The 14,390-nt window shown below is 54.7% G+C and overlaps 1 protein-coding gene across 5 annotated transcripts in view; it reads left to right on the top strand.

The window, feature by feature from the left end:
* SPECC1 (sperm antigen with calponin homology and coiled-coil domains 1) overlaps positions 1–14,390 on the top strand; it is a 236,919-nt gene that overhangs the window by 181,252 nt on the left and 41,277 nt on the right. For all 5 annotated transcript variants that reach the window (XM_047758555.1, XM_047758552.1, XM_047758551.1 and 2 more), the window contains 2 exons: positions 2,663–2,819; positions 6,768–6,870. In XM_047758555.1, coding sequence (XP_047614511.1) covers positions 2,663–2,819; positions 6,768–6,870 — 260 coding nt within the window. The remainder of the gene's footprint in view (positions 1–2,662; positions 2,820–6,767; positions 6,871–14,390) is intronic.

Raw genomic sequence — 14,390 nt, 5'->3', positions numbered from 1 at the left:
ACAATGTGTTGATTTCTGCTGCACGGCAAAGCAGTTCAGTTATACGTAGATATACTTTCTTTTTTTCGTATTATCCTCCATCACGATTTTTCCCAGGAGATTGGCTGCAGTTCCCTGTGCTGCACAGGAGGATCTCATGCTTACCCATCCTAAATGTCATAGTGTGCATCTGCTAACCCCAAACTCCCCGTCCATCCCATTCCCTCCACCTTGGCAACCACATGTCTGTTCTCCAAGTCTGTGAGTCTGTTTCTGTTCTATGGACAGATTCGTCTGTATCATATTTCAGATTCCACATCTAACTGGTATCATATGGTACCTGTCTTTCTGTTTCTGACTTACTTCACTTAGTAGGAGAATCTCTAGTTGCATCCATGTTGCTGCCAATGGCATCATTTCATTCTTTTTTATGGCTGAGTAATATTTCATTGTGTATATGTACCACATCTTCTTTAGTCATCTGTTGATGGACATTTAGGATGTTTCCACATCTTGGTTATTGTGAATAGTGTGCAGTGAGCATTGGGGTGCATGTATCGTTTCAACATATGTTTTTTTCTAGATATATACCCAAGAGTGGGATTGCGTGAGCATATGGTAGTTCTTTTTTCTTTTTTTTTTTCTTTTTTTTTGTCTTTTTGCCATTTCTAGGGCTGCTCCCATGGCATATGGAGGTTCCCAGGCTAGGGGTCTAATCAGAGCTGTAGCTGCCAGCCTATGCCAGAGCTACAGCAACGTGGGATCCAAGCCGCGTCTGCAACCTCCACCACAGCTCACAGCAAGGCCGGATCCTTAACCCACTGAGCAAGAGCAGGGACCGAACCCGCAACCTCATGGTTCCTAGTTGGATTAGTTTCTGCTGAGCCACGGTGGGAACTCCGGTAGTTCTATTTTTAACTTGCCTTTCCACCAACCCGCTGGGCTTCTCTTAGATCATATCGTCAAGCGCAGGTTTATCCTTAAAATAATTGTTTCTCCGAGAGAAGTCTTGCCCTTTGATTGTAAATCCCTTCACCTTGCCGCCTGATTTTTGCTTTCTTTTGCCTTCGTATGAGCGTAGAGAATTAAGTAGATAAACACAGAGGATTTCGCCCACGCAGACACGGAGAACTTGGAAATCGCCTGGGCCCACCGACTGCCTTTTACATGCGAGAGACGCGGGCCCTGAAGCGCTTCAGTGATCTTCAGTGGCCACACTGATTTTGAGTAGCTCTGGGACCAGGTTAGGACTTTTCCTGGTTCCGCCTGCCAGCGTGCCTTTAGGTAACGAGGCTGGGGACCACCTTGCGTAGCAGCGTCGTAAAGAAGCGCAAAGGTTTGTCTAGAACGTCCAGGTGTCCTCTGACGTCCAGGAAGAGGGAGGTGGTGAGCCAGGAGCACGATGGCGCGGGGTCCGGAGAGTAAGGCGGGCAGCGGGAGGCCTGCCCCGGGCTCACGCCTGCTCCGTGGTGTGCCATAGGAAGAGCTCAGCCTAAGGCCCTGCTCTGGGCCTGGGCCCCCACCGTGCTAACCTGCCCGCGGTGAGAAATGTACCACTCGAACCGCTTCTCGGAGCGTTAGGCAGACTTTTGGTCTTAGTATTTGTGTCCCATTTTCTCCAGCATTAAAATGTCCTTTGTGTAGAGAAACCGTTCTTTTAATCGACAGGGTAAATGCTGACGCCGAGACCACGGCGGCGATGCCCTGAAGGGAGCAGTCCCCCGCCCCCGGCACCTGTCTGCCCAGAGGATTCTGTTTACTTTGCTTGAAAAGCACGGCCTGGTGCAAATCGCTTGCTTTCCAGTGGCCTCGCCAACATGAGTCACAGAGGCTGCAGGATCAGGGTTAATGCCTTGTTTTTGTTGTTCCCTTTAGTGATGCAAACACTGTTTTTCTCTGGTCTCCCGAGCTAATTAGCCGCACTCCCAACTTGACCCCCCGTAATTGATGCTATTAGCTGCACCAGCATTGTTTTCTCCATGACTGTTTGTGGCGTCACAGCAGGGGACCGTGGGCTCCGCCTGGTCACTGGCTGTGCGTGGCAGCCAGCAGGTCACCAGTGCCCAGACTCCTGGTTTCTCTGTGTGCAAACTGGACAGTCTGGGGAGTTTCCCCGTTTGCTACATGTTTGTGGTCCTTCAGGAAATACCACCTGGAGGGGTTGGCCTCAGACTACCGTGACTGCAGAGGGGCCTTAGAAGAACGGTTCTGCTTACGGTGGGCGAGCCAGGCCTGGGATTGGTGTGGCTGCCCTCCTGTGAAATCATTGTCACTCTTGGTTCCAGTCTTTTGTCTGCAGTCACCTGTCACCTGAGGACCCCACCAGGCAGGCCCTACCAGCTTCCTTGCTCAGACGCCCGTGGGTGAGAGCGGGGACAGGGCTGCCGGCAGTGCAGGAGCAGAGGCTTAGCAGCAGGGCCTCTGTTCAGTGCTCTGTGGTGCTGTCCGCACATCCGTGGGGGTTTTGAACAAGGGGCTAACTTGGCCATGGTTCCTGTGACGCCCCCCCCACATCGGTCCTGCCTGGGGGCTCCCTTCTAGAGAACTCCGCATACCTGTTGGCGTGGAGAGGAACCGGTGGAGAGGTGAACCGGTCCCCCCGTGTCTGTGGTGTGGTGTCCCGCATGTGGCGGCCGGTCCCTTCTTGCCCTCGGGATGGGTGACTGTGTTGCTCTCCCCGCAGATCTCCTGAAGGGAAGGGCCGAGGACCTGAAGCCGGACCCTTACCTCCGCAAGAGCCCGTCCCTTGAGTCCCTGGGCAGACCCCCACCTCTGGGCTTCGGGGGCTCGAGACTGCTGAGCGCCTCCCCCGGGGGCTGGAAGCCGCAGAGCAAACTCAGGTACCCCCGGGCAAATGCCAGAAACCAGAGCAGCGCGGGTGGCCTCTCCGCGTCCTTCCTGACCAGAGGGGGTTTAGACTCCACTGCTGGGGCCTGGACAGTGGGGCCTGCGCCGCCGGGGAACTCAAGGCCCGAGAAGAGGAGTCCTGGGGCTGGGAACCTGGGAGAGAGGCGGCGCTCCCAGCTCCACGCGCGTTCGGGGAGCGCCAGGGGCTGCGGGTTGATGGGACCAGACCTGCGCGAGAGGCTGGCAGTCACTGGCTGGCAGGCGGGTGGGCAACCACAGCGGGGAAGCCGCTGGGCACCATCTGCCGGGGCAGGAGGTTTGTTCTCATGTGGGGACAGTGGGAACCACTCAGCTGGTGGGGTTTCATTGTCGATTCTGAGTAGTGGGTACAATAACCAGCGGCATAAAAGGAGGGTTAGAGGGCGTTTCAGAATCGGGGTTTAAAGACACATCCGCCCCCGAGGTGATGTGAGGGGTGGAGTGGGAGGGAGGGGACAGAGGCTTGGGCTGGGGGGGGGGGGTCCTCCAGGGGCCTGCCTCTGCCCCTCGTTGCCTCCCAGGACTCCGGGTCGCCCAGGCCGCGGCAGGCCCCTCGCGGCTGCTGCCCCGCAGCCGCGTCCCCACTCCTCTCAGTGGGTGCACCGGGCACCCTGTGCGCCCCGCTCAGAAGCCCCACCCTGTGACCCCGCTCTCTGCACGTGGGTCCTTGCTGCCCCTCCGGGTTCTCTGCAGTGTAGACCCCGCCCCTTACCTGCCAGAGTGCCCAGAAGGCCTGGCCTCCAGCCGAGCCCGGTCTTCCCGCTACCTCTGCAGCTTCACACCGGCAGCCATGACGGCTCAGGGTCTGGCCTGACCTGCCTTCCTCAATGTCACTTCCCCCACGTCGAGCCTTCCACGAGGCTGCCGCCAGCCACCCTTTTCTGCCTTTGGTATCTGACACCTGCTTGAGATCTAATTCACGGCCATGTGGCACATATGCCCTTGGCCCCGTGAGGTGTCATTAGTGGACAGTAAATCCTGCATCTGACACTCGGGTGTCTTTCTCAGCCCCTCCTGTCGTGTGTGCTGCACAGGGTGTTGCACTCAGTAAATGTTTACAAACAGGCGGATGTTTAAATACCCGAAACAGGCCACTTTAAGGGTACTGGGGTTTTTTTTAACAAACATTGGAACTGCCATGATGAGTATTATAAAAGGATTTTATAAAAGTCTGAATAACTCGGTGCAGCTTTTGTATCTTTGGGTGTGGCCTCTATTTGGACCCAAATAGATGAAGTCATATCTTTCAGAGGTTTAATTTAAAGCCCCAGATATTACATTTCTGTCTTGTTTTTGTGCAGGAGAGTTAAATAATCAAAACAGGACGTAAGGACCAGAATTCTGAAATGGCTCTTTTCTTTATGCCAGAAATGTACACACACAGTTTGTGTGTATATTAATACACTACTCGTATCACCCATTCATCATGAGAGTTCAGATTAGTGAGGCTATTTTGTTATCATTTGTATTTTCATGCCATTGAGACAAACCAATAATATCAGTTCTTTCCTTTAGAAATTCTCATATTATTGTTATGATTATTATTGCAATCGTATCTGGTTAACTTCACTCTTTTAAAGAAAACTGTTTGGAAAATGTTTTATTTATTGATGCAGAAACTCTTTTCCAAGCCTTCACTCTGTCTTTCCTAATTTCTCAGGCCTAGAAATTTGGCCCTAAGACCAAGAATTAAGACCAGATACAGTCAACACAGGCCAGGTCGCCGTAGCCTCATAGTTAACAGCGACAACTCTGAGCTCTGAAACTCCTGGGCTAGAGGCGACAAATACGCCAGATACACGGGGAGAGACCACCTGAGGTCTCAGTGTGTCCCTTACTCTTTTAACGGTCATTTTGAAGAATGTTGACTAAATATTGGACAGATGCAAAAACAGCAATAATAAACACGCACACAGCCTGAAGAGCTAACAATACCGTGGCGGTGTGCCTGGGGACCCACGTTCCAGCGGGAGGAAACCCACGTCCTGTGAAGCTTCCCTCAGTGTGCACCAGCCTCTCCACTCGCATCGTCTCCCTGCCCCTCCAAGGTCACCATCGTTCTGACGTGTCCTTGAAAAGCAAGGGTGTTTGCAGCCCACACAGCATAAGCAATGCATTATTTAAGTGGTGTATTTAAACCTTTCTGTACCTGAAAACACAGTTTTTTCCCCTTTTTTCAAATTCACAGTTTTCCTGTGATTCACTCATGTTTTTGCCCAGTTTTGGACTCTAGCTTTGATCGCTCTGGAGTGCCGCATCGGATGCCTTGTCGGCACCGTTTATCCGTTTCCTGACGGTGTGACTGTTTCCACTCTTCCGCTGTTGCAAAAGGAGCTGCTCCGGACCTTCTTGTGTGTGCCCTGATGGTATATACATCTGGGAGTAAATCCTGTTGCTCTTTTTTTTTTAATTGAGGCACAACTCGACGATATTATATACGTTTCAGGTTCCAGCACAGTGACGCACGATCTTTAAAGGTTACCCGCCACTGACAGTTACCGTAACATCCTGGCCGTGTTCCCTGGGCTGCACAGTGTATCCTGGCGGCTTGTTCATTTTACACACAGTAGTTTGTACCCCTTAGTCCTCTACACCCGTCACACCCCCCCCCCCTTCCCCAGCCCCGCTGTGGATAGAGTTTGTTCTCCGGATCTGCGAGGCTGTTTCTGTTTTGTTGTATTCCCCCCTTGGCTTTACCTTCCGGGTCCCACGTAGAGGGTGTCTCGGAGGATTTGTTTCCCTTGAGTTGTGGCCACAGCGGATGCTCCAGATGTGCCCCCCAGGGTGGGGTGCGATCCTCTCTCGGCCGGGGTCCTCGGGCCCCACGCTGCGGGGTCTTCACCTCTTTCAGTGTTTGGAAAGTTTTAGGTCCCATTCAAAGTAACACAGGTGCCCACAGACAACCAAGGCTGGAACGACATGATGTAAATCCGTGAAACCGCTTCTTCGGCTTAAACAGGGGCTCAGAACTGCGTTCCTGTACCACAGACCGTCAGAGAGTGTGGGGCCCCTCTTTTGAGTCACTTCTACTGATTTTGTTTTTCATCTCTGTTCCCATCACCGTAAGCAGTCAACCTGGTGTTTTTAAAAAACACCTTCCCTGGAGTTCCCGTCGTGGCGCAGTGGTTAACGAATCCGACTAGGAACCATGAGGTTGCGGGTTCGGTCCCTGCCCTTGCTCAGTGGGTTAACGATCTGGCGTTGCCGTGAGCTGTGGTGTAGGTCGAAGACGCGGCTCGGATCCCAAGAGTTGCTGTGGCTCTGGCGTAGGCCGGTGGCTACAGCTCCGATTCAACCCCTAGCCTGGGAACCTCCATATGCTGTGGGAGCGGCCCAAGAAATAGCAACAACAACAACAACAATAAAAGACAAAAGACAAAAAAAAAACAAAACACCTTCCCATCTACCGTTTATATGTGACGCAGGTGTGGGCGTAGCCTTGAAACATACAGAGTGTTTGATAGGCGTCCTTAATAAAATGATACTGTACTGGGGGCTCCCTGGTGGTGCAGCAGGTTAAGGGTTCAGTGTTGTCACTGCTGGGGCACAGGTTCGATCCTGGCCTGGGAACTTCCACATGCTGAGGGCACGGCCAAGAAAAAAATTATGCTGTATTTAAGTAAATAAGTAAAAGACGAGAAGGAGGGAGCAGCAGGTGGATTTAAAAAAAAAACAAACCAACCCTCTCCCCAGACTTCTGAAAGCCAAGAAGCAGAATTTAGGTATTCTTTCATCCCATGAGACATAATTAAAATGCGTTGTCAATGTGACTGATCTGGTTGTTTCTTTCAAATCTCGCTGGGTAGACCTTTTGCTTTTCCAGTCTGGTTGGTTATTGCTCGTGTATTTGTGGTTCTAAGTTAGCAGCTTCTCTTTACTCTGTGCTCTCCTTTCTTGACTAGTGTGGAAAGAAGAGACCCCCTGGCCGCCTTGGCCCGGGAATACGGCGGCTCCAAGCGCAACGCTCTGCTGAAGTGGTGCCAGAAGAAGACGGAAGGTTACGCGGTAAGGGGCAGAGGCAGCCAGCGTCCAGCCGGCTGGGTCCCGTGTGCGCGTGTGCTCGGGCGGCCTGTGTGTGCGTGTCACCGCGTCTGTCTGTCTCCTCACCGCGGGGCTGCCGGGGTGGGTGTGCTGTCCGTCCGGGCCGCCCCGAGGAAGTCCGAGAGGCAGGCGATCTCAGTGTGGCCCTGCGCCCCCCGGGAGGGGACCGCTGTCTTTGCGCCCAGGAGGTACAAACTCCCGAGCAGTGCACCCAGCAGGCTGCTGCTGCCCCAGGAGCTGCTTTCACCAAGTCGTCTCCCAGAGGTGTCTTTGCCTGGTCCCCGTAAAGGCCCCGCATGTGTTCCATTTCCTGTGACGTTAGGAAATGACTTGCGTTTAGTTGAAGAGTTTCCGTCCACCAGGACAGTCTTGGTTCTCTGCGAAGGTCCAACAAGGAAGTAGTGCCCAGTATGCGTTTCAGGGTTTGTTTTTTTTTAATTATGTGTGAGCACACGCAGTGATAAACGCGCAGTGAAGATGAGTCACAGCCTCAGGAGTGACTGGGAAGTGGAGGCCCACGTGGCGCCGGCTCCCCCCGGGCCGGCCAGCCCCCAGCCCCTCTCCACTCCCCCAGCTCACTCTCGTCCTCGGGGCTTAGGGTTTTCTACAAAAGTCCCCAAGGGCCGTGTCTGCTTGGCCTGCATTTGAACTTCACCTGAATGGAGTGAGAAACTGTCCCGTTCCCGTCTGCCTTTCTAAGTCATTGAGATTTGCCCTCGTTGCTGCTTCTAGTGCGGGTTTGTTCCTTTTCTTCCCCGTCATAACCTGCTGTGCGGTCCAGCCGGCGCTTATCCATCTGGTCCGTTGTGCACAGGCAGGTGCGTTGCGGCCTGTGTGGGGCCGGCGGCGTCTGGCAGGCACGGTCCCGTGCGCCGCTCGGATACACGCTCCCTCCTCCTGGGTCTGCTGCGCCGCAGGCCGGCCGGGGATCACGCCTGGTACAGCTTGGTGGACGCCGTTCTGAGGCCATGGACCGTGCACCCCCTGCCAGCGGTTTACGAGGCTCGTGCTTTCTCTGCCTCCCCCAGCACGTGCTGTGGTCAGCCCTTCACTCCCAGGCGTCTGGACTCTGGAACGTGGGCTCTCACTGTGGCCAGGCTTCGTTTCCCTGCCAGCGGTCAGCCTGGGCTCCTCTTCATGCCCATTGGACCCTGGGCTCCCTCTCTTGGGAGGCCTGCTCAGGGCTCTTGCCCGTCGTAAAGATTGGGTTGTCTTTCTCGTCTTACTGCTCCCAGGAGTTCTTTGTAAATTCTGGATACGAATAGATTGTAGATACTCTCTCAGGGTGGTGAACTTTCATTCTTCCTTGAATGAGTCCTTTCTTTCTCTCTCTCTCTCTTTTTCTTTCTTTCTTTTTATGGCCACACCTGTGGCATATGGAGGTTCCCAGGCTAGGGGTCGAATTGGAGCTGCGGCTGCCGGCCTCCGCCCCAGCCACGTGGGCTCTGAGCTGCACCTGTGACCGAGGCCGTAGCTTGTGGCAACGCTGGATCCTTACCCATCAGCAGAGCCGGTGATGGGACTGCATCCTCACAGACACCACGTGGTGTTCTCGAGCTGCTGAGCCGCAGCGGGAAGCCTTGAAGGTCTTTGACTCAGTCAAGTGTGTCAGGCTCTTCTCTGGTGAGTAGGGCGTTTCATGCCTGTGGAGGGAACCCTTGTCCATTTCAAGCTCATGATAATACCTGCATGTGTTTTTTTTTGTTTTTTTTTTCTGGAAGCTGGATTATTTTACCTTTCCTGATAAATAGACGCCCTCTGTATAACTGCCAGCTCCCGCACGCTCCTTATCCAGGCCCCACCCCGCATGACTTCACCCCATTTTTCTGAAAATTCTGAGGCTGCCGGCACCAGGACACTCCTTTTCCAACCTCCAGCATTGGAGGGTGACAGGGACGGAAGGAGGAAAGAAACGAGCAAGCAAGCAGCGCCTCGCCAGGAGCCCGTCCGGACGGGCAGGCAGCAGCGGGTTCCCACGTCAGCGTGACCTGAGCAGGGAGGTGTCCTGGATCTTCGACGTTGCCTTCTTTTCACCTTCTGTTTAAAAGAGCAAACTCGGAGTTCCCGCTGTGAGGCAGTGGGTTAAGAATCCAACTGCAGGAGTTCCCGTCCTGTCTCAGCAGTGAGCAAACCCAACTAGCATCCAGGAGGAGGCAGGTTCGATCCCTGGCCTTGCTCAGTGGGTTAAGGATCCGGCGTTGCCATGAGCTGTGGTGCAGGTCGCAGACGCGGCTCCGATCTGGCGTGGCTGGGGCTGTGGTGTAGGCTGGCAGCTGTAGCTCCACTTGGACCCCTAGCCTGGGAACCACAATATGCTGCGGGTGCGGCCCCAAAAAGACAAAAGGCAAGAATCCGACTGCAGTGGCTCAGGTCACTGTGGAAGGGCAGGTTCGATCCCTGGCCCGGCTCAGCAGGTTAAAGGATCCAGCGCAGCCGCACTCCTGACCCATTTTTTTCTCTTGGCTGCTCCGTCTGCCCTCTCCTTTCCGAGGGTGGAAACGTCCCACCCAGGAAGGCCACCTTAGTGGTGCGTCCTCGGCCTGCGAGCCCCGATGCTCTGCCAGGGAACGGTCAGGGAGGAGAGCTGGTCACCACCTCCGGTGAAGGAGGTGGTGGCGGTCACCGAGAGCTGAGGATGGACAGGCCGGGCCAGCCAGGAACGGGGCCCTGCCATGGCCGAGCCCCCGGCGGCGGCAGGTGGCCGGCTGCGGTGTTGTCTCCCAATCTGCAGAAGCGGCCGGGCAAGCTGCTCGGATGAGTGTGGACAGGCAGACGTTTCAGCAGGAATCGGCCCCGGAACAGCCACGCAGTCGTCACTGGGCTGCCTCGAGGGATGTTGAGATCCTCCCAGCCGTAAGATAGCGCCTGCTGTAGCGCTTTGTCTTGTCTTGTTTCGTGAACACTTGAACTGGTTTTAAAATGTCTCAGGCTTGATGAGACCCAGAACTCATTTTGCCCGAGGGTATCTTTCATTCATTGTTAAATCTGTAAGTTTAGAGGGAAATATGAATCATACGTGTCAGATTTATTGACTCTTCACAGGCTGTCTTATGTCTAGACGTGTTTGTCTAAGGCTGGCCTCCAAAGCTGGTTTTCTCGGACCTGGGAAGCCAAAAAGAAGGTGCAGAAAACTCAGGTCACAGTGTTCTTTTTTTTTGGGGGGGGGGGTCTTTTGTCCTTTTAGGGCCGCACCCGTGCCATATGGAGGTTCCCGGGCTAGGGGTCTAATCACAGCTGTAGCTGCTGGCCTGCACCACAGCCACAGCAACACCAGATCCGAGCCACGTCTGGGACCTACACCACAGCTCACGGCCACTCCGGATCCTTAACCCACCGAGCGAGGCCAGGGACCGAACCCGCAACCTCATGGTTCCCAGTCGGATTTGTTCCCACTGCGCCACCACGGGAACTCCAGGCCACAGTCTTTTTAAGAAACCAGTAGCCATGTGCATTTTGACTGAAGGTGGTTTCTTGACCTCACAGTGTGTGTGTGATGGGTTATATCAAAATTCCATGCATTAATTCAATGAGTTTGATGGGCCTGTTTGGTGCCACATAATTTTTTTTATTTTCTTTGTTGCACATTTGGCAGACGTTTCCAGGGATCGAACCCTGGCCACAGCAGTGCCCCAAACAGCTCCAGTGACAGCACCCGATCCTTAACCCGCTGCACCACCAGGGAACACCTGCCGTGTAATATTTTAGATAATTAATTAGAATTAAAAGTCATGCATGGGCCGTATTAGAAAGTGGAAGGTGCTGTGGAGAGAAGCACCCCTAGGGACGGGGACGGGGCGTGGGGACGCGCAGATGCAGCTTGCACACGCAGGGTGGGGAGGTGGCTGCGGGTGGTGGCTCGTTCACCTGGCGAAGGTGAGACTGTGCTGTCATCAGGGTGCAACGCATGCCACGTACCAGGCTTGGGAGGTCGGGAGGAGGAGGCTGTGGCCTCAGTGCTGTTGGAGTTTTAGTGACAAGGGCGGCCGCTCCTATGTGGTGGCACCAGGGCTGAGGACAGCAGGCCGGACCCGCACTGAGCCCCAGGCCAGGTTGCTGTGATCTGGGGTCACCCCAGGATGGAGGTCGTGGGGTTGAGCGTGAACGGGCACGTGCGGTGCGGTGAGGCTCTTGGTGGCTCCCCGGGCTCGGCGCTGGTTGTGCCTTCAGCTGTACTCCCCACCCCTGACCCCGGGAACTCCTCATCCCCCTTCCTGAGTCTACTTTGGGGTTACGACAGGTTTCCTTCTCTGCAGTAATTACCAGGAGTTCCCTTGTGCCGTGGCAGGTTAAGGTCCCAGCATTGTCAGTGCGGGGGCTGGGGTCACTGCTGTGGCACAGGTTCAATCCCCGGGCCGAGAACTTCTACCTGCCGCATACACGGCCAAAATACAACCAAAAAAAGTCGTTACCAGAACGGTTCCAAGGGGGCAGAAAACCAGGATGGCAGGTGGGGTGGGCAGAATGACCCACAGCGACCCTCGCCTCCTGTCCCTGCCCAGTTATGTGGCAGAGGGAGATTATCCAGGCAGACCTGACCCACTAACCCTTGAAAGCCGAGAGTGTGCTCTGAAGCTCAAGGACCGAGGTGTTGGTGGTGGCCGTGACGGTGGCGGGCACGTGCGGAGGGGCTAGCGGCCAGCAAGGAAACCTGGACATGCCAGCACGACAGCCTTGGAGCACGAGGTCCTGCCGCCATACACGAAGCGCCTGCCGCTCTGAAGTGGACAGTGGCAAGTGGGCGCTGCAGTGCCCTTTGTCCTTTTTCTCCCGTCCCAGTGCCCTCAGGACTCCGCTGGGCAGTGGGTGGTCACTGTGCTTGGCGCTCCCGCCAACCCACAGCTGAGGGACCTTGACCTCTAACAGCCATAAAGTCAGCTCGCATCGCTGCGAGGTCCCGGACCTCCCGAGAAGCATGACGAGGCACAGCCACCGTGCCCTCTGCAGGTGGCACCTGGGCTGTGTCCCCAGACCACAGGGCAGACACTGGCGATTCCATCAAGCGCATGTGGCAGATTAAAAAGGGTGGGTTCTGCAATAGCCCAAGTCCACGTGGCAGTGGCTTCTGTCCCAGAGCCTCAGGGAAGAGCCCAGCTGACCCCTTGTTGTCCAAAGCAGTGACCCCAGCTGAGCTGGCAGTAAGCAGGGTCCTTTAAGCGGCTGGGTGTGCAGTGCCTCGCAGCAACAGGATGCTACTAGGCTGGAGCTCTGGGACCTGGGGGTGACAGGGAACCCCAGACTCTAATTTTAGGCCAGAGCGCTTCCTTTTCCTCGATGACAAACCACGGACGGGCTTGTCCTCTGCAGGCCAGCAGTGCCCTGTTGTTCACACCCATGGGTTTCTAATTCTTCCCAGCACGCTGGTTCTCTGGGGCACAGGCGAGGCTTTCTGACCCGAGGCTGTCCGTGCGGCCCGGGCCCCTGCCTGGAAGGCGTCCGTTCCTCAGACCTGGGCTCAGGGCCGGGCCCAGCGTTTTATAAAGCCTCCCCTGAGGAGGGGCACGTGGCAGCCCTGAGAACCATGGCTGGGAGGCCGAATTCCACTCTCTGGCGTTTCTCCCTTGATGGTGTCGTGCTCATGGCAGAGGGGACTTGGCAGGGTGATTAGCGTTGCTGATGGATTGGCCCTAAAGTACGGCAATTATCTGTGTGGCCAAAACCCATCACGTGACGGCTGCCACTGGGTTAAAGAGGGACAGAGGGGAGCTCCCCTTGTGGCTCAGCAGTAATGAACCCAACTAGGATCCGTGAGGACACGGGTTCGAACCCTGGCCTCGCTCAGTGGGTTAAGGATCCGGCATTGCCGTGACCGGTGGTGTAGATCACAGACGTGGCTCAGATCCCGTGTCGCTGTGGCTGTGGTGTGGACCGGCAGCTGTAGCTCTGATTCAACCCCTAGTCTGAGAACCTCCATGTGCCACAAGTGCGGCCCTAAAAAGACCAAAAGAAATTTGGAGAGGGGGCCCATGGAAAGGACCTGAACACCTTCCAGCTGCTGACCTGGCCCCTCGCTGACAGCCAGCAAGAAAACAGGGACCTCAGTCCTAGCACCACAAAGCCCGTCAGCAGCCTGGGTGAACCGGCAGGTGGGTTCCTCCCAGAGCCTCCTCGTGAGGCTCAGCTGGCCCTGGAGTTCAGCTGTGGGGGGACCCTGAGCTGAGAACCCAGCGACACCTGCTGACCTTTGCCCTTCAGGAACCGTGAGGTCATCAACAGGTGTCGCTGTCAGTCACAAGTCTGTGGGAATTTGTTACACAGTGAAAGAAAATAGATTGACTTCAAAGGCAATAAAAAAGTACTTGGCCATTTCCAGCCAAACGCTTTCAAATTATGTTTCCCATAAGAGTGAGCTTGGGGAGTTCCTGTTGTGGCTTAGCAGGTTTAAAAACCCGACATAGTGTCTATAAGGATGTGGGTTTGATTCCTGGCCTCGCTCAGTGGGTTAAGGGTCTGCCATTGCTGCGAGCTGTGGTGTGGGTCCCAGATGTGGCTCAGATCTGGCGTTGCTGTGGCTGAGGTGTAGGCCGGCAGCTGCAGCTCTGATTGGACCCCTAGCCTGGGAACCTCCATGTGGCACAGGAGTCGTCGTAAAAAGAAAAAAAAAAAGAGTGAACTTGGGTGTCACTTTACATATTTCTGTCTACTATGATGACTGCTCGAAGGTTTGAACTGGGTACTTGAAATCTGAGGGCTTTGAAACTTTACAACTCAGCCTGCTAAAACTTGCTCCAAGTTTCAGATTCTGGCTTCTGAGAGGTTGGTGAGATGTAGGTAATCCTACCTGTGTCCTCGACCAGATAAATCGCCGATGTCAGCCACACAGTCCAGGGCATGGCAGGGCCCTGGGAACGAAGCCAGCGTGCCACCTGCGTGATACTCCCTTTAACACCGAAATTATATTTCTAGGTATTTGTTTCAGGGAAGTAATCATGGGTGCCTATAAAGATATAATTTCAAGCATGTTTATTGTAGTTTATTTAAAATTATTTTAGGGAGTTCCCACTGTGGCATGGTGGAAACGAATCCAACTAGGAACCATGAGGTTGTAGATTCAATCCCTGTCCTCGCTCAGCGGGTTAAGGATCCGGCGTTGCTGTGAGCTGTGGTGTAGGTCGCAGACATGGCTTGGATCCCGCGTTGCCGTGGCTCTGGTGTAGGCTGGCAGCAATAGCTCCGATTCGATTCGACCCCTTGCCTGGAAACCTCTATGTGCCATGGGTGTGGCCCTAAAAAAGACAAAAGACAAAATAAATAAATGATAAAATTATTTTACAAGTTCCCACTGTGACTCAGCAGGTTAAGTGGACTCACTGTTGTCTCCAGGAGGACACGGGTTCGATCCCTTGCCTCACTCAGTGGGTTAAGGATCTGACATCGCCTCAAGCTGCATCATAGGTTGCAGGTGCAGCTCGGTTCTGGTGTGGCCATGGCTGTGGCATAGGCTGGCAGCTGCAGCTCCAATTCAACCCCTGGCCCAAGAACCTCCG

Source organism: Phacochoerus africanus, chromosome 14, assembly GCF_016906955.1.
Source record: "Phacochoerus africanus isolate WHEZ1 chromosome 14, ROS_Pafr_v1, whole genome shotgun sequence".
In the NCBI taxonomy this organism is placed as follows: Eukaryota; Metazoa; Chordata; class Mammalia; order Artiodactyla; family Suidae; genus Phacochoerus; species Phacochoerus africanus.
Note: the sequence above shows the minus strand (reverse complement) of the source record. Positions and strands in the feature narration are given on the sequence as shown.